The 19,891-nt window shown below is 41.4% G+C and overlaps 1 protein-coding gene across 14 annotated transcripts in view; it reads left to right on the plus strand.

The window, feature by feature from the left end:
- FNBP1 (formin binding protein 1) overlaps positions 1–19,891 on the plus strand; it is a 141,125-nt gene that overhangs the window by 54,737 nt on the left and 66,497 nt on the right. For all 14 annotated transcript variants that reach the window (XM_027104550.1, XM_027104552.1, XM_027104553.1 and 11 more), the window contains 2 exons: positions 9,058–9,114; positions 9,812–9,959. In XM_027104550.1, the coding sequence (XP_026960351.1) occupies positions 9,058–9,114; positions 9,812–9,959 (205 nt within the window). The remainder of the gene's footprint in view (positions 1–9,057; positions 9,115–9,811; positions 9,960–19,891) is intronic.

The raw sequence follows: 19,891 nt of genomic DNA on the forward strand, positions 1-19,891 counted from the left end.
TTACCACTGGACCACCAGGAAAGTCCCAAATTCTTAATATAATCTTTTTTAAAATTTTTATTTTCTATTTATGGCTGCATTGGGTCTTCGTTGCTGCGTGCGGGCTTTCTCTAGTTGTGGCGAGTGGGGGCTACTCTTCATTGCGGTGCATGGGCTTCTCATTGCAGTGGCTTCTCTTGTTGTGGAGCATGGGCTCTAGGTTCGCGGGCTTCAGTAGTTGTGGCTCACGGGCTCTAGAGCACAGGCTCAGTAGTTGTGGCGCACGGGCTTAATTGCTCCGTGGCATGTGGGATCTTCCCGGACCAGGGCTTGAACCCATGTCCCCTACATTGGCAGGTGGCTTCTTAACCACTGTGCCACCAGGGAAGTCCCCTTAATATAATCTTAAAACATCTTACATGACCTATATAAGAGAACCAACTATTGATTGCCCCTTAGCAACTGTTTCTTTAAAAATAAACAAAAAGGACTTCCCTAGTGGCACAGTGGCTAAAAATATGCCTGCCAATGCAGGGGACATGAGTTCGATCCCTGGTCTGGGAAGATCCCACATGCCTCAGAGCAGCTAAGCCCATGCACCACAACTACTGAGCCCACTCACCACAACTGCTGAAGGCCATGCACCCTAGAGCCTGTGCTCTGCAACAAGAGAAGCTACCGCAATGAGAAGCCCGCACACTGCAAGGAACAGTAGCCCCCGCTCACTGCAACTACAGAAAGCCTGCCCTCAGCAACAAAGACCCAACGCAGCCAAAACAAACTAAATTATTTGTTATGACCAGGTAATGAATTCATATGATTAAAACTTCTAAAGGTACAAAATGGTTTACAGTGGAGTGTCCCTTCTCTTACCCCTGTTCCCAGGGACAATAAATGTTATCTGTCTCTTACGTATCCTTCCAGAGAGATATTATGGATACACAGGCAAGGAAGTGTGTTTTCTTCCTTGCTTCCCCAGCAGTTCAGTGTGCCCTTGCCTTTCTGCATCCTGGAAATTATTCCGAGAGTTCATTTTTACTATTTACAACTATACAGTGTTGCATTGAATTGGTGGATATGTTGTTTCCAGTTGTTTGCAACTCTGAACAAAGTTGCACTGGATAACCTTGCATGATACACTTGGGCAAGCATATCTAGAGAATAAGTTCCTAAAAGTAGCACTTTGGTTCTGGTAGAATTTGCCAAGTTGCCCTTCTTGGAGGCTGTGACCCTTATCACCACTTCAGAGTTCGTGGCGGTGCTACTCGCCTTGACCCTCAATGCTTCTTGTTACCCATCTTTTTTATCTTTGCCGATTTGATAAGTAAAAATTGCTAAGTCTGAAAGGTAATTTGTCTCTTAGCATGAATGAGGTTGAGTATGTTTTTATACATTTGAGCCGTTTGTACTTTCTTCTTGATGAACCATTCTTGTCCTGGTCAATTTTTTTTTTTTTAAATTGGATCTCATTGTAAATGAAAGGTAACTGTGTAAAAGTCATTTTATAAAATATGTTGCATATTGTATATGCAAGGTATTAAATTTAAATTTACTTGAACAATTAAAAAGATTTTATTAAAGTGAAACTGAAGGATTTAGCAAACTTGAAATATTAAACAAATTCTTATAAGATTTAGCAAAAAGATTATGAAAAATGTGTAGGGTGTCATTCCTGTTTTTTGTTTGTTTTTGTTTTTGCTTTAACTCATGTTGTAATTTTAAACAGGCTCAACTGACTCACTGCTAGGAAACATAAAGAAAATAGTATCTACCTGTTTTACTTCCTCTCCTAATTGAGTTATATAATTTAGTCTGTAACATGAGTCTCACAGTTAATTTGTCTTAATTATAGATTTATGCTCATCACCATTCCTTCTACCACAGCCTCTCTACTTGTTTGTTGGCCTCAAGAAAAATAGGGTTATCTTCCCCCTATAGGAGCCTGTGGCATAATCCTCCAGTTCTGTCTTGTTTGAGAATGCCACTATCCAGTCACCCCTCAGAATCCGTGGGGGATTGGTTCCAGGAATACCACCCCCTGCCCCTGCCCGCCTCGGATACCAAAATCTGAAGATGTTCAAGTCCCTTATATAACATGGCATAGTATTTGTGTATAATCTACACACATCCTTCTGTATACTTTAAAGCATCTCTTGATTACTTATAATACCTAATACAATGTAAATGCTGTGTAAACAGTTGCCATCATGAAGTAATTCACGTGTTGCTTTTTGGAACTTTCTGGAATTTTTCCCCCAATATCTTTGATCACGGTTGACTCTGTGGATGTAGATCCCACAGATGTGGAGGGTCGACTGCACTTAACAACAATTTGACTTGATTATTCTCTGGTCATACTTTTCTCTCCAAACTTTGCTGCTGCGTTGTCTTCTGGTTGAAAAGTCTGGGGCCAGCCAAATTTTTATTCTTTGTAGGTGACTTGCTTTTTTGACTCTGTATGTGAAGAATTTTTTGTTCCACTTTAGCAGTTTGATAACCTTACCAAGCAATGCCTTGTGGTTGATCACTCTTTGTCAATTTCCCTTTCATATAAAAAGTCAATAATTTATTTCAGGGGAACTTTCTTCAATTATATCTGAATTTTTTTCTATTCTACTTATTGGGTCATATGCTTCAGAGATCCATTTTCCTTATGTTACAGCATCTTGTTCTTCAGATCTTTTTTCTTTTTCTGATTATGAGAGTTACTTTCCACGTTATGATTGTCTTAAAACTTTCCTCTCTTAAATTTGATATCCAGTCTAATTTATTTATTAGCTCTGGAGTTGTGTGTTTTCGTTCCTAGTTCATTTCCTTAGCTTTGCAGCCTCCCAGTTTCATCCCATTCTGTTTTGTCCTGTAGGCTGGGGATTCTTGCTTTATTGGCTTTGTGGTTTTATTAAATTTGTTTATCGTGTCAAATATTCTGGAGGAGTTAGGATTTGCTTCATTTCCTTGTATGTTTTCTTCCAGATTGGGTTTTTCTCTGTCATTTTCTTCCTTCCTTTTCGTTTTTATTTTTTTTAATTTTTGGCCACGTTGGGTCTTCGTTGCTGTGCACAGGCTTTCTCTAGTTGCAGTGGGTGGGGGCTACTCTTCATTGCGGTGCGTGGGCTTCTCATTGCGGTGGCTTCTCTTGTTGCAGAGCACGGGCTCAGTAGTTGTGGCGCGCGGGTTTTGTTGCTCCGCGGCATGTGGGATCTTCTCGGACCAGGGATCGAACCTGTGTCCCCTGCATTAACAGGCGGATTCTTAAGCACTGCGCCACCGGGGAAGTCCCTTCCTTTTCTTCTATATTACATACTACATCCCTTCACCTTGCTTATATTTAATACAGGCAGTTTAGTGAAGTGGTTACAAGTAACACACTCTAAGAGTCCCAATGCCTGGGATGTTCTTCCGCTTAATAGTAATATGATTTGGGACAAATTACTCTCTGTGCTTTGTCTTTTTCAACTGTAATATGTGAATAATAATAATGATGATAATTCTCACCTTATAAGGCTCTTGAGGGGACTTAATGAGATAAAGCATGTAAACGTCTTAGGTTGATGCCTAAGCACGTTTTTGTTATTAACACAAACAACACCAGTGCCCCTCTTTGATCTGATAGAATGTGAATAATCACTGCTGTGCTTCCGGTGCCATTGGTCTTTCCCTCTGAGCTCCCTTATAGGGTGAGCGTGGAGGAAAGTGTTACCAAACCAGGTTCGTTTGCCAACATGCAACAAGCCAAACACTGAGACGCCGAGGTTTGCAGGAGGGAAAGGGTTTATTCACAAGGCAGCCAAGCGAGGAGGTAGGAGAACAAGTCTCAGATCCACCTCCCTGAAGGTGAGAGGCTTGGGATATTTATGGGATAAAGAAGCAGGGTGGTCTTAGGCGTGGGGAAAGGTGATTGCAGGTAGGGAAAAGGTGAGGTAATTAGTGTTCTGTGCAGGCGTATCTGAGTTACTTGCTTCTTCCTGGGATGCATGTTCAAAAATGGAGGCGCCTAGCATGATCTGACGGTGGGGTTTTTGGCCCTCTGGTGTCAAAATGTCATTTACCAGACACCTGTGCAGGCCCTGTTTTAGGGAGTCCCGACCAGTCTTAGCTGGCTTGAGCTTGAGCTAGACACAGCTAGCTCTGAGTTCCTGGAAAACAACCCAGGCAAACATCTTACTGTGTCGGCTGTGTGATGCTTGGAGGACAGCTAAGCCTTTTGTAGCAACAGTTACAGCATCGGCTCGATCGGTGAAGGCAGGTTACACGTGAAGGGGTTTTTAATAAACTGGAAGGCAAGCTCAAGAATTTCTGTTCGTCACCAGTTTTTATTAACCCCATGGGGCATGGTCTCAAAAGCACTTGTTTCTGTACATCTTGTCTTTGAGGCTCTGAGTTTTGTTGTCTGTTCTGAAACTTTGTTAGAGGTTCTGTTTTAGCATTCACTCCATTAGGTCAAAGGCGTTCACCCCTATTCCTTGGGAATCCCTAGGTTTTGTGGTAATCTTCCCCAGGCATTCAGCCTGCAGCCCTGGGAAGTAGAGACCCAGGTGGCCAGCCCCAGCTCCTGCCAAGTCCTGGCATCCGGGTGGCCAGCCTGCATGTCTTCCTCTCAGATCTTTTCTGTCACTGTCCCCTGAGTGCTTACTCACCCCTCAGTTTACTTCTGTCTGAATCGGTTTTCAGGGTTCTGTGGACTTGTTTCCCTCCCTGTGACTGTGAGGGTGGGGTCAAGCATCTGTTCTACACTGTTCCAGAATTTTCTGTCCCTCACGCTGGTCACCACTCCTCAGAGTGTGTAGACTGAGGTGACGTGCCTTTCTTCATGGGTTTATTTTCTGCTGTTGAAAATTTCCTGGCTTTTATTTCGCCTCTCGTTGGAAAAGCGCAGTTCTCTGATCAGATTTTATTCTGCCATCTTTATCTGGCAATCTGTGGTGAGCTTTTAAAATATAAAAGACAGATTAAAAAAAAAACCAACAACACAAAACATTCCTGTGTCCAGCCTTGGACCTTCCATTTCAGAGGGTCTGGAATGAGGCCCAAGTTTTTCCATTTTAGAAGTCTCACCGCAGTTCTTAGGACCGACCAAACTTAAATCCAGTATCTTTATTAAAAGATGTATATTTTCCTTTTACCTTTTAATTAGCCTATCTGAAGAGCAAGTGTATAAAACAATTTAAATTTCTCAGAAAGACGCCATAAATTTAAAGGTGCTTTTGGTGTTTATTTGCCTGCTTATTTTTAAAATAACCTCATACAAATAGGGCGAGAAAGCCCACCTCCAGAGAATGGAAATGCAAGTTGCTCTTTTTTTTGTAGTGGTCCCTGAGAGAAATATCCTTATCCCTTCTAGACCTCTTAAGCCTTTAGTTTTCTGCTGGTGTCTATAGAGTGAATTATTCATTGATGCTTTTTGTTTGTTTGTTTTGCGGTATGCGGGCCTCTCACTGTTGTGGCCTCTCCCGTTGCGGAGCACAGGCTCCGGATGCGCAGACCCAGCGGCCACGGCCCACGGGCCCAGCCGCTCCGTGGCATGTGGGATCCTCCCAGACCGGGGCATGAACCCGTGTCCCCTGCATCGGCAGGCGGACTCTCAACCACTGCGCCACCAGGGAAGCCCCACTGATGCTTTTAAGAAGCATTTTGAATGCTATATATGCTAACATCGTCAAAGTGATAATCATTCTTCAGTACTGGACCGTCTTTACTGGAGATCACCCACAACAGGTCTTTAATCCTGGTTAGGATTTGACTGGTAAAACGGAACTATAAAAAGTGCTGGTTTCACCTGGATCTCTTCAAGCTATGGTCCCTTCAACTAGATATAAAGTTTAAGTTATTTTTACATCTGCTAATGACTGAAAGCTAAAAAGAAAATGTGGATTTAAATCAACCTCTAAAATAACAGTTTTGAATGAGTTTTTATATAAGATGTGAATTTAGAAGTGACATTTTCCATTTGTAATTTATAGTTAGCAGAAGAAATGGTCAGTATTTAAAACCATGCACTAAAAACATCTCACATGCAACCTCTAGGCTTTTCAATACTGCAGGTCCCATATATGCTGCTTTAAATATATTTGGAAAATAACCTATTGATTAGTCATCTGCTTTCCATGGCTCCCCTTTTATTCCTGGTACATGTAAGTCGGAGCTATTGTTTTTATTAAATCTACCTTTTTAAGGACTCAATGTGGTAGGCAACTCAAAGAATTCTACCATGCTTTCAATATATAAGATTTATCTCTTTTAACAAAGTGAATCAGCTATGTATAGCTGATTCACTTTGTTATAAAGCAGAAACTAACACACCATTGTAAAGCAATTATACTCCAATAAAGATGTTAAAAAATTAAATTAAAAACAAAAATTTCTCTCTTTTGCATTAATTTTTCTCTAAGGCACCTGCTTCAAGGAAATACTGCTTTTTCACATTCTTTCAAATCTAGATCTATTAGATAATCTTTACTGTGTATCCAGAGTATCAGTAGAGAAAACACAATGTAGTTTGTTTAAGCATAGCTCACGTGATAGCAACCTCCAAGTCAGTAGATTTTTCTTTCATCAGTTTGTCTAATTATAATTTTTAAATTGTTGTATACCCATGACTTCTTTTTTTTTTTGCTTTTGTGGTACACGGGCCTCTCTCTGTTGTGGCCTCTCCCGTTGTGGAGCACAGGCTCTGGACGCGCAGGCTCAGCGGCCATGGCTCACAGGCCCAGCCGCTCCACGGCATGTGGGATCTTCCCAGACTGGGACACGAACCCGCGTCCCCTGCATCGGCAGGCAGACTCTCAACCACTGTGCCACCAGGGAAACCCCATGACTTCTTTTTAAAGTAATTGCAACAATCACTATTCTATTGGGTGATATATATTCCCTGGGAATTTCCAAACTTTAAGGGACAATAGAGGTCATTTCATCCACCTGACTCAGGCTTACAGATGAGGAACTGGAAGCACAGGCTTGCCCATTGCTTTGTCTGAGGTTACACCATCTAGTCACGTGGCCTCTGGGTTCCCAGAGCAATGTCCTTTTTACTAAAGTCCTCTGCCTCTCATGTCACCTAGTAACACCTGTTAGAGGTGAACTCACATTTCGCTTTGTCTGTAAAACGTACCGTGATCAAAATTGTAAACTTATTATTGCACACTTTTCTAGGTATATCTGTAGATTCAGAGGAAATGAAAGAAATAGAATGTGAAATAATGAAAGTAGCTACTATGAAAGAGGAATAGCAACATGGAATAAACAGGGAAGTGAATACTGAATGCTGTCATATGGAGTCCCACTGTGGACCACTAGTCCACTCCTAGGGCTGTTGTTCTGCTTCTTTTTTTTTTTTTTTTCCCGGTGTGCGGGCCTCTCACTGTTGTGGCCTTTCCCGCTGCGGAGCACAGGCTCCGGACGCGCAGGCTCAGCGGCCATGGCTCACGGGCCCAGCCGCTCCGTGGCATGTGGGATCCTCCCGGACCGGGACACGAACCCGTGTCCCCTGCATCGGCAGGCGGACTCTCAACCACTGTGCCACCAGGGAAGCCCTCTTTTTTTTTAAACTGAAGTATAGTTGATGTTAATTTCTGCTGTACTGCAAAGTGACTCAGCTCTCTCTCTCTCTCTCTCTCTCTCTCTCTCTCTCTCTCTCTCTCTCTCTCTATATATATATACACACACACACACACACACACACACACACATTCTTTTTCATATTCTTTTCGATTATGGTTTATCCCAGGACATTGAATATAGTTCCCTATGCTATATAGTAGGACCTTGTTGTCCATCCATTCTATATGTAATAGTTTGCATCTACTAACCCCAAACTCTCAGTCCACCCCTCCTCCAGCCCTCTCCCTCTTGGCAACCACAAGTCTGTTCTCTATGTCTGTGAGTCTGTTTCTGTTTCGTAGATAGGTTTATTTGTGCCATATTTTAGATTCTACATATAAGTGATATCATATGGTATTTGTCTTTCTCTTTCTGACTTACTTCACTTAGTAAGGTCCATCCTTACTCCAGGTCCATCCATGTTGCTGCAAATGGCATTATTTCATTCTTTTTAATGGCTGAGTAGTATTCCATTGTATATATGTACCACATCCTCTTTATCTATGGCTGTTCTTCTTCCTTTTTTTTCTTTCAATATTTATTTATTTATTTATTGGCTGCATCAGGTCTTAGTTGCAGCACATGGGATCTTTTGTTGCATCGCACAGGCTTCTGTCTAGTTGTGGTGCATGGGCTTAGTTGCCCTCCCGCATGTGGGATCTTAGTTCCCCGACCAGGGTTCGAACTGGTGTCCCCTGCATTGCAAGATGGATTCTTAACCACTGGACCACCAGGGAAGTCCCTTTATGGCTGTTCTTCTAACTACAGAAGCCAAAATCAGGACCCAAAAGAAATCAATCAGTGGAACAAATGTTAATGAGTTTTCTTTTTTCAAGATTACCTCTTAGTTTTTGTGTAATTTGAAGCATGCAGAATGTAGAGGGGAGTATCTGGATTCCTGACCTGGAGATGGGATGAGGAAGATAGATTAGAGCAATTTTGACTAATCTGAGTGTGTTCAGTGCAAGCCTGCTAGGCAGGTTAAAAGTTCTCCTTGCTAAATGTCTTAGCATAAACATCCCCCCAAATATTGTCTCTACCTCCTTCAAGAAGACTTATTCACAAGTAGTTTTCATTAGGTTTTGGGAGAGCGGCACACAGCCTTGAAAACCTGCCCTTGACACTTTGATTTTTCATTTAAACATCTGAACTCAGTCCATATGCTTGCCTTGGATTTAGAGCAATAATGGTTGCATAGAAACACATGGTCTGCCCTCTCCGGTTAAATAATGTCAAGTCTTAACATCCAGGTAAACGACCGGTTGGCGACCATTTCTGTTCTTATTTGCTCTACCTTTAGGTAAAAGAGTCAAAGCTGTGCAAGTCTTTCACGCTGGAAGATGGAAGGAAACATGGATTTCAGCTGTGGACATTTTGTGGCTTTTCTTTTTTTAACTTGTAAACAAAAGCACTGACTTCTTTCATTCCTGATTTCTCAGTTATCTTTCTGTGTAAGGTGACATGTCTGCCTTTTTGTTTTAGGAATCTTTCGAAGAAATACCAACCTAAAAAGAACTCGAAGGAGGAAGAAGAATACAGGTGTGTTTATCATTGATTGTTATGTGGTAATATCTATATGGCATTGGTGATGATTATAAAGGAAATCTACATATATTTTGTAGATATAATATATCTACAAAAACAAGTTGCCTTCCTCATTCATATCTGTGCCAGTTTTTAAATTGGGGGAAAGACAATAAAAACCTACTCAAATGACTTATACTGAGTCACTAGACCTATTCCAGATCGTTTCAGTTAAGGTAATTAGGAAAAGCTTAGAATATAATCTAAGCAAATACAGGAAGTGTGGATTATACACTCTACATCTTGAGTTGGTTTTGTAATACAGGCGTCTCATTCATCCAAGAAATATGTCTGTTTCGGACAGCAATTAAGACATCTTAAGTCCAAAAGTATTATCTATAATTTAGATCTAAATATCCATGATATTAGTACCTATAGTACGTATATGTATTTTGGGTTATATGTGGGCTATTAACAAAGCCAGATATTGCCTTATGTAGGGCAGTTTGGCTTTACACAATGAAAAATGATTCAGTTGTAATTTATTCTGCACCATTTTGATGAGAACCCTCTTATGTGTAATGAATTGTCAAGACCCTACGGGAGCTGTATGCAAATTAACCTGATTTTAATTACTATTTCGCTGGTGAGAAGCAACATGAGAGAGGATGTGCCTTGTTTGAAAAGGAGTGGTGTGCGTTCTGTTCTGTAGGTATACAGCATGTAAAGCCTTCCTTTCCACCCTGAATGAGATGAACGATTATGCTGGACAGCATGAAGTCATCTCCGAGAATATGACCTCCCAGATCACCGTGGAGTTAGCACGCTACGTCCAGGAATTGAAGCAGGAGAGGAAATCGGTAACTAAAATTTGTTTTTTCTTCCTACGAGATGGACCAAAGATGATGGGAATATCCCTACAAGTTTTAAAATTATCAATAAATGGAATCATATGAGATGGTGGGTCTTAAATTGCCACCTTTGAGACATGTATAAACATTCCTGACCCTGTTCGTAGAAAGTGTTTCTACGAACACTGGAGTAATTTAATGAGTAAATTATATAGTAATTTAATGAGTAAATTACTAGTCTTTACATCCGATTTCAAGCATCCCTCGGACATTCTGAAACTCATTTGTGGATCCCAGAATACTAACCCCTTTGAGGAATTTAAATATATTTGCGGCTATCAGATATACAAGAGTAAGCAATACAATATGATGTATGCTGTGTGGAATAAACTGTGTTAAAATAAATGTTATAAGGAGTTCAAAAGAGCCAGAAGGATGACCTCAGTTACAGCCACTCCGTTCCGTGGCTCATTCATTGTCATCTAATGAAGAGGGCCTTTTTGTTCCTCTTGTCATCATTACAGTCTTTTCATAGCTTTTGTTGTTAACAAAAGGGAAAAATGTACCCGCAAGTAAAATATATTCATAGTCAAGATTTTGCCCTAAGAGATTTATCATTAAGCCATGGTGGTCTGTATCATTGTACTTTGATCGCCTGTGAGGTGCATAATAATTTGTTAGTAATAAAGTACCAAAGTTGGCCAGTGATATGCTTTTCTATATAAATTTGAGTCCACAGTAATTCTTTTAGTGCTCTGGAGATACATGAGACAACAAGATTGATAGGGTTCTTGCTGAAATGGTGGAGATATTAAATAATAATGACCAAAATAATCATTTAATTGCAGTTGTGATAGTTTCAACAAAGTATGAGTACATATGTGAGAACATATAAAAAATGGGAACAGCTAACATGCTTATGCCCTGGATCATGGGAAAGCTTCCTGGGGGGCTTGACAGTTAAGGCTTTAACAGGACTTGAGGGACAAGTAGGAGTTGCATGGGACAAACATTCAATAGAGGGAGCAGCTGTGCAAAGGCCCTGAGACAGGAAGGTGTTTGGAACATCTGAGGAGTTTAGTTCTTTCTGAACTATAAATATGTAGCAAATAGCTTTGGGTATGTTTAGAAGTTAGGAAGAGATATATGCCTTAGGATCAACCCATTGAATTACAAAAAGAGTTAATACACTGAGCTGATGTTTTTATCTATTCACATTAAAGCAGTGATTACCAAGCAGGCACAATTTTGCTCCCCGCCCCAGCAAACATTTGTCAATGTCTGGAGACATTTTTGGTTGTTAGGGGCATTATAGCTGGGGGGTTGCTACTGGCATCTAGTGGGTAGAACCCAAAGGTGCTGCTAAACATCCTATAACACAAAGAACAGCCTCCACGACAAAGAATTACCTGGTCCAAAATGTCCATAGGGGCTGAGAAACCCTGCACCAGAGCTCCAATTCGGTGACAGTATCTATAGACCATGGAGACTGGTCTTTTATAAGAAAAGGAGAGCTTTTCTTTTATATGATGGAAAGGAAGAAGTGAAACAGAATATTAAGGTTTGGAATTAAGCAAAATACCTAATATAATCATAAAGTAAACACAGTAAATCTGAACACGATGCTGGACTGCTTCCCTGGTTCCTGACTTTCCCTTGACCTTGCAAAGTTTATACCTTCTTCTTATTTGTTACTTTGGTCAGTGGCTTGTGTCTCTTGCTGACCTTCCTTCACTCATACAGTTTAGCATTTTAGCCAACACCCTAAACAAAAACTCTGTGTATTTACCTTAGTAGCAATCATTAATTGCATTTCTGGAGTGAATCATGAAATGTGAAGCCCACATAACTTGGCCTCCTCCTACCTTTTTTGAATTCTCCCCCTCCAACCACGTGGCCTTCTTACCCTGTGCGATCCTGCCCCAGGGCCTTTGCACTGGTGTTTCTCGCCTTGGTATCTGGCGAGATACCAAGATCTGGTATCTTCCCCCAGGTATCTGCAGAACTCACTTCCTGACTTCTTTCTCAGGAATATCATCTCATGGAGTTCTATCTTGTTTACCTTATTTAAAATTACAAAGTCCCCCCACCTTCTCCACCCCATTTCTGCCACGTCCCCCTGCTTTATTTTTCTTTCGTCCTTAACCAGCATCTAACATTTTATGTATTTACTTGTTTTTCTTTCACCCCACGCTGTAAGCTCCACTAGGGCAAGAATTTTCTTGTCCACTGTTGTATTCTCAGTCCCTGGAACGGTGCCCAGTGTGGCACAAAGCAGGCTCTCGATCAATACTCTTGGAGTGAAAGAAAGAATTGAGAAGTAGAAGCAGCCTTCTTCGACATAGCTTAGTTCTCAGTTAGACTTTGTTTTACTAGTTGCAGATCCTTGTATTTCTTTGCTATGTTATGATTGTGTCCTTCTGTTTTATTTACTCACTGGTAATCATGTCTTTTTTACAGTCTGTCATGTCTGTACTTTGAATTCTTTTTCTTTTTAAATAAAAAATTATAGAAATTTAATGAGTAAATTATAGGTGGTGCAGACACAGGTTAAATAATATCTTGCGATGCACAGTGTTCCTTTTATTTTAAGGGGAATTACACGTACACTTCTCTGAGTCAGGTGTTCTGTTGAGAGGAGCTGTAAACAGTATGCTGTCTTAAAGCCTTTTGTAATTCTATTGAGATGAAAATTTAAGAAACTGTGAAACCTTTTAAAATTCTAGAAAGAATATCAGTAAGTACATTGGTGGTGTTTTAATATCATGCATCATGAGCATTTCTGCTTTGCTTATTATGTGGGTAATAGCTACCGTTATTTTGAATGACTGCATGATGTGGCATCGTGTTGATGTTCTCTGATTTCTAAAATTACTCTCATCATATTGGATATTTATCTGTTTCGCCTCAAGTGGTCGTTTTTGTTTTTTGGGGTTTTTTTTGCGGTACGCGGGCCTCTCACTGCTGTGGCCTCTCCCGTTGCGGAGCACAGGCTCCGGACGCGCAGGCTCAGCGGCCATGGCTCAGGGGCCCAGCCGCTCCGCGGCATGTGGGATCTTCCCGGACCGGGGCACGAACCCGCGTCCCCTGCATCGGCAGGCGGACTCTCAACCACTGCGCCACAGAGAAGCCCCTCAAGTGTTGGTTTTTACAGGTTATAATAACTGACTTCTATCCTCACAGCATCCCTGGGGGAGGGGGAGGGCCGTTATCTTATACATTGTGCTCATTATCTTACATTTTGCTACCAGGCAGCCCACGTCTCAGGGCAGCGCGCATTCACACACATGCTCTGGTTCCCACTGAGTTATTTTCTGGATCTTACACCCCAGGATGCTGGGCTGACTGGTGTGAAGGTCTCCATCAGCAGTCAGCTGTAGAAAGGGCTCCTTGAGATCATCTCATACTATGCAGTGTTTCTCCTTGCAACCTTTCACCTTTGGCTACCCTGACTTTTCTTAGTAAGTGATCTAATTTTCATAAGGATGACTGTCAAAACCACAGTAGAATGTGGTGGTTTCCACTTTCTGGTGATGGTAATTATCAGCAGAAGGGCCACAACAGAGCGAGAGCCCAAATCCAGCTCTTCTGGGGTCAAATCCAGTTGCTGCTTCGATGCGGGACCATGAAGGGCTGACAGTGAACTTCAGATCTTCTTCAGAGGAGAGGAGAGCCTCAATCAGCAGTATGTCCAGAGAGCCGCAGCTCCCGGCCGTCAGGGAGGAGAGGAAAGGACCCAGGCTTTGCAGTCAACAAACCCACTCAGGACTCCGGCAGCCCCACCAGCTAGGAAACCGTAGGCAGGTTATATAACTCTCTGAGCAGCCAGTTCTGCATCTGTAACTGAGGCTGATTATTATAAACCACCTTCCCGAGTTCAGGGGAGGATCGCAGAAGACAGGTACAAACCACCTAGCACCACTCTGCGTACTGATGTATAGGCACTGCATATCTGGTACCCTCCATCAGGTCATTCTGTTTCTCAATACAGAATCTCCTTTCTACTCCAGAAAGGGTTTGATCAGGGTTTATTACAGAAAACAGGAGCAGATACAGGTCTCCTTGTGACCATATGTCCTAACAATATTGTCCATAACAGGACCAGTCTAAAAAATGTTGAATTGGCTGACGGCATTGAAAACAAGCCGCTTTTAAAATTTTAGGTCGAGTTACTGTTTCTCATGGCTGACTAGAAATAGTGTCTTGCTTAAGTACCATTCTTAACCATCAGCCTAATACATTTTGGGCCATTTGATACAGTGGCGAAATCCTCCCTGCCCAAAGGGACGATTTAGAATTTACAGGATTACTGCTGGATCTTGTTACTGCATATAGAGAGGATTTCCAAGTTCAGTTCAGAATACTAGTAGAAAATTATTTTTCATATAGATTTTGCGGTATTTCGATAGATGAATCTCTAACAAGAGTGCCTGGTGAGAAATAGCTCACCAAGCAAAAGATGAGGTTTCCTTCCTTTTTTGAATGGATTTGAAAGGAAGTAGAAGACAGTAACATAGTGGGAGAGATGGATTTTCTCCTTGCCTCTGAGGCCGTATCATGCTCCTGGGCCAGCTGTTTGATCGTAAACAAAAGCTTAAAGTCTTAAAGGTATAACTGATTCACTTTGCAGTACAGCAGAAGCTAACACAACATTGTAAATCAACTATACTCCAATAAAAATTAATTTTAAAAACTCTTGAAGTCTTAAAAGTAAAATAGGATAGTACTTGTTGTTCATGTTTTTGGGAGAAAGGATGATTTTTTAAAATTTATTTTATTTTTTTTTTGAAGTATAGTTGATTTACAATGTTATGCCAGTCTCTGCTGTACAGCAAAGTGACTCAGTTACACACACGTATATATACATTTCTTTTGGGACTTCCCTGGTGGTCCAGTGGTTAAGACTCTGCGCTTCCGCATCAGGGGGCACAGGTTTGACCCCTGGTCGGGGAACTAAGATCCCACATGCCGCGTGGTGAGGCCAGAAAAAAAAAGCGTGAAAAGACTTTGTCAACATAAAAAAAAAATTCTTTTCCATTATGGTTTATCCCAGGAGATTGGATATAGTTCCCTGTGCTATACAGTAGGACCTTGTTGTTTATCCATTCTAAATGTAATAGTTTGCATCTACTAAACCCCAAACTCCCAGTCCATCCCTCTCCCTCCCCACCACACCACCCCTGCCCCCCCATCCCTGGCTTCATTCTCTATGTCTGTGAGTCTGTTTCTGTTTTGTAGATAGGTTCATTTGTGCCGTATTTTAGATTCCTCATATAAGCGATTTCATATGATATTTGTTTTTCTCTGTCTGACTTACTTCACTTAGTATGATAATCTCTAGGTCCATCCATGCTGCTGCGGATGGCATTATTTCGTTCTTTTTTATGGCTGAGTAGTATTCCATTGTACATATGTATCACATCTTCTTTATCCATTCATCTGTTGATGGACATTTAGGTTGTTTCCATGTTTTGGCTATTGTGAATAGTGTTGCTGTGAACATAGGGGTGCGTGTATCTTTTTGAATTACAGTTTTGTCCCGGTGTATGCCCAGGAGTGGAATTGCTGGATCATATGGTAGTTCTATTTTTAGTTTTCTGAGGAACTTCCATACTGTTTTCCATAATGGCTGCACCAGCTTACATTCCCACCAGCAGAGTAGGAGGGTTCCCTTTTCTCCACACCCTCTCAAGCATTTGTTATTTGTAGACTTGAGAAAATATGATTTTTATATAGCAGTTTCCACATATGCTATGTTCTCCTATTACAATGCAGCTCACTCACATAATATTATAAATAACCAGTGTTGGTCCTGACACACAAAAATCCGTTTGCTCGTTTTGATGAGAATATGTTGATTTTGTAAAAGGAAGTTCTTTAAAAGAGAGCTCTGACTTGCCATTTGCAAGAGCACAGCCGTTGAGATTCTTTCCAAAGCCTGGTGTTCAAGCCAGCAGCAGTTCTCATTAGGAAACACCAACACTCCTGGAAGCCTGAGAGGAGGGGGGCTCTTAATTTCTTCACCTCATGGGCTCCACTTAAGGCAACTGTATTTTTGGCAAGATGTTCACCTTCTCTTTAGAGGTAATGGACTCAGTGGCCAGTCCTTGGGGTGAATATAAGTCAAAGTACTCAGTGACCGTTCTTACAGGAAGTACAAGATTCCTCATCTCTTTAAGCTGACCACATACAATAAGAACGTCTGTTTCTTTTATTTACTTTCCCTTTTTAAGGGGAGTTGCTGTGATTCATTGATTAGTTACCAAAGTTTTTAAAGAATGTTACTAAAACTCTGAATTAAAGAACAAAAACTCACAATCCTTATCAATCAAAAGCATCATTTTTCCAAGTTTCCTTCTGGATGTCATTTATAGATATATAGATAGTTATTTATATAGAGAAGTACTGATATCCTCTATATATGGATATAATACACATATAATATTTAAGAGTATTAGTCCTAGTATAGGTATAATTTGTTTTTCTTTATTCCCCATTCAATATCATAAACACTTTATATGTTTCTACATGCAAATATATAGTTTTCATAATTAGAATTTTAGTGGCTACGTATTATTCTAACACATAATTCACTTAACTAATTATTGCTTGATCATAGGCTATTAGTGGTTTCTGATTATTTATTTAGTTATTTAGCTGGTTATATAAATCATACTGCCATGAATTCTTTACTTCTGTAGCTGTTTGCTTTGTGTGTGGGGTGGGGACTATTTCTCCAAGCTAAATTCCCAGAAATGAGACTATGAGGTCAAAGCAGACCAGATTCATGGTTCTTGGTTAAACTTTGGCCATTTGTGAGATTGATGGTCTTTAAAAGAAGAAAAGATGAGATTCCCAAGTTGCTGAAAGGATCAACGTGGGTGTGAATTGGCTTATCTGAGATGTGGGTAATTCAGAGTTGCTATCAGATAGATTCCTCTGAAAGAACTATTATAGATATGCTCTTACGAGCAATTTTTGCACTCTGAATCAAGTTATTAAAGAATTTTAGAGAGAGAGGTTCAGCTCCAACCTTTGAGTCTGTGTAAGATTATCTGCAGTGGTCACCACTAACCACATATGAGGGATTTATGGGAATTTATAGCTCCAGGAGGGGAATGCGAGGTTCCAGCCAACATTTACTGGAACCTCCAACTACATTTCTCCTGGCAGGTGGAAGGAACGCTTGATTACGAAATGTTGGCCAGGAGCAGAATCACTTTTTGGCAATGGTTATCTGAAGAGTTCTGGAGGAAATAATTATACCTTCAGTGACTCACTAAAAATTTTTATAAATCTCAGATAATGCTTGCAAGACCCCACATTACTGAGAATTGACAATATGAAAATTTCCCCCAAGATTTTGGAAATGTTTAAAAGTGGATACTAAAAGCCACACATTTACACAGTGGTTAAGAATCTGCCTGCCAATGCAGGGGACACGAGTTCGAGCCCTGGTCCGGGAAGATCCCACGTGCCGCGGAACAACTAAGCCCGTGCGCCACAGCTACTGAGCCCGCGAGCCACAACTACTGAAGCCCACGTGCCACAACTACTGAAGCCCGTGTGCCTAGAGCCCGTGCTCCACAACAAGAGAAGCCACTGCAATGAGAAGCCCGCGCACCACAACGAAGAGTAGCCCCTGCTTGCTGTAACTAGAGAAGGCCCATGTGCAGCAACAAAGACCCAACTCAGCCACAAATAAATAAAATTTTAAAATAAATAAATAAAATAAAAGCCACACATTTAAAAGTTTAGGTATTGGCTATATCCTATTTATGAAACTTACGAAGGGGCTTAATTTCCTACAAGGCAGTTCTGCAGCCCAGACTGACTCTAATGTGTTTAGAACATGTTTTGGTTTTTTGGTTGGTCTTTGTTGGTTTGTTTGTTTTTTGGCTGCACTGTGCCACGCAGCTTGTGGGATCTCAGTTTCCTGACCTGGGCCACGGCAGTGAAAGTGTTGAATCCTAACTACTGGACCGCCAGGGCACTCCCTAGAACGTGTTTTTATAAGAGATGATAGCAAAGAGACAAAACTTGGCATGAAGGAAAGCAAAAAGGAAAAGGAGCTTATCTATATGACCAAGCTAATTGCAAATCCGTTTTTGATTTATTCAGTCCTATTGAGATTCAACTGTGGATACTCTGTTATAAAGCCAGAACCTGTAGGAAGAAAACACAGAAGAGCAAGGCAGATCTTAGATTTCATGATCTGGAAAAGAAGCAGCGGGTCTAAAGAGCTGTTCTTCCTTACTGGTGTTACTGCATTTATTTAAATAAATCAAAAAGCGGGAAACCCTATAAAAGTTGTTGGTCTTCTGCGTGTCACGCTTATACAGCACCCACTAATATCCCCTGGTTTAATGTATGTCTAGAAGGTGTATTTTGTTTTGTTCTGTTCTCTTTGTTTTCAAAGAACATGTGATAGCGGCACTCAATTAATTAACACCCTGTCCCCACTGTGGTTCTGTCACTGCAAAACCATTGGCCGGGTGAACCAAAGAAATTTTATTTTCTCATTTATGGGGTAACATACTTAATTATCAGGATCCTTAAATTCTGTCCTTGATTTCCTGGATTTGAAATGTGACTTTGGGTTTTGTATTTCCCCCCTGTAAGTTAGAATGAGACCTTCTTTTTCTTCTAAAAAGTATGGGAATTTCTTGACTACTGTGGTGTATCTCACCTGACTCTCCTATATCCAGTCATCTCCCCTTAAATGTCCGGTATAGCATCACCCATCACCCATGTCTACACTGCTGTCAGCAGAGGCCCTGGAGCCTGGCAATAGTGTGAAAGTGCAATGCGGTGGCCCTGTCAACCTGTCCAAAACAAACTTTGGATTCCCCAAGTATATCCTTTATCATGCCCCATTCCAAACTGCAATTCCTGCCATCTGTGAATGGCAGTCCTTTTTAACCCAGTTGGTCTGGCCAAAAACGTGGGGCACCCAGGACTTACTTTTCCCTTATGCCCCATCTTCTGTCTAATGTCAAGTCCTGTTGGCTCCCCCTTCAGTAACTGTTCTGAATCCAAACACTTCTCACCACATCTAGTCTCTCATCATCTCTCATCTGGAGGACTGTCCTAAGCCTTTTATTTTTAACTCATCTCTGCTTCCAGGCTTGCCCCATGGTCCATGATCCAGCCCCCCATCTCCATCTCCACCACCAGCTCATCCTTAGGCAGGTGGTCCCCATCCTCCTGCCTGGTCCCCCTGCACCTCCTGCCCCCATTCAGTCCATTCTCCATACAGCAGCCAGCGCAACCTTGTGATCGTGCAAATCAGACCATGTCCCTTCCCTTCTTAAAATTTCCAGTAGCTTTCCATTGTGCTCATGTGGCTTGGGAGGCTGTCCACGGTCTAGCCCTTGCCTTCTTCTGCCTTATCCTTCCTTTCAGTCTAATTGCACTGGCTTCTAGCTGTTCCTTGGATACACCAAGCCCTTTCCCACTTCAAAGCATCTGCATTAGCTGTTCCTGCTGCTTGGAAGGGTGTTTCCGAGAACTTTGCAATTTCACTCCTACACTTTATTCAAGTCTCTGCTCAAGCATCCTCCCAGACCGCCCTATCTAAATGCTGCCTGCACCCACACCCAGTCCTCTTTAGTTCCTTACCCTCTTTCTCTTACTGCTGTGTCCACTATTTCACTAGGAAAGGGGCTTTGTTTTATTCACAAGTAAAGCAACACCCTGCACATGTGGGTGTGGAATTAACACCTGTTGAGTGAACGATTTGAGTTAGATTTTAAGATCTTTCAGCCCAAGGAAGGATTACTGTCCCGAAAGTTTCACCCATCAACCTCGCACTCTACCTAAAATCCTTATTAAGGGCGATTTTCCTTGTTTTGGTTTGGAAGAACAGTTTCATACCCTTGGAAGAGATCAAGTGAGGAATCTGAGTCATTTGCTGCTTAATACTGATCATTTGAAGATCC

Source organism: Aethalodelphis obliquidens, unplaced genomic scaffold, assembly GCF_003676395.1.
Source record: "Aethalodelphis obliquidens isolate GAN/ISIS:26980383/991018 unplaced genomic scaffold, ASM367639v1 scaffold7, whole genome shotgun sequence".
NCBI classification, from domain to species: Eukaryota; Metazoa; Chordata; class Mammalia; order Artiodactyla; family Delphinidae; genus Aethalodelphis; species Aethalodelphis obliquidens.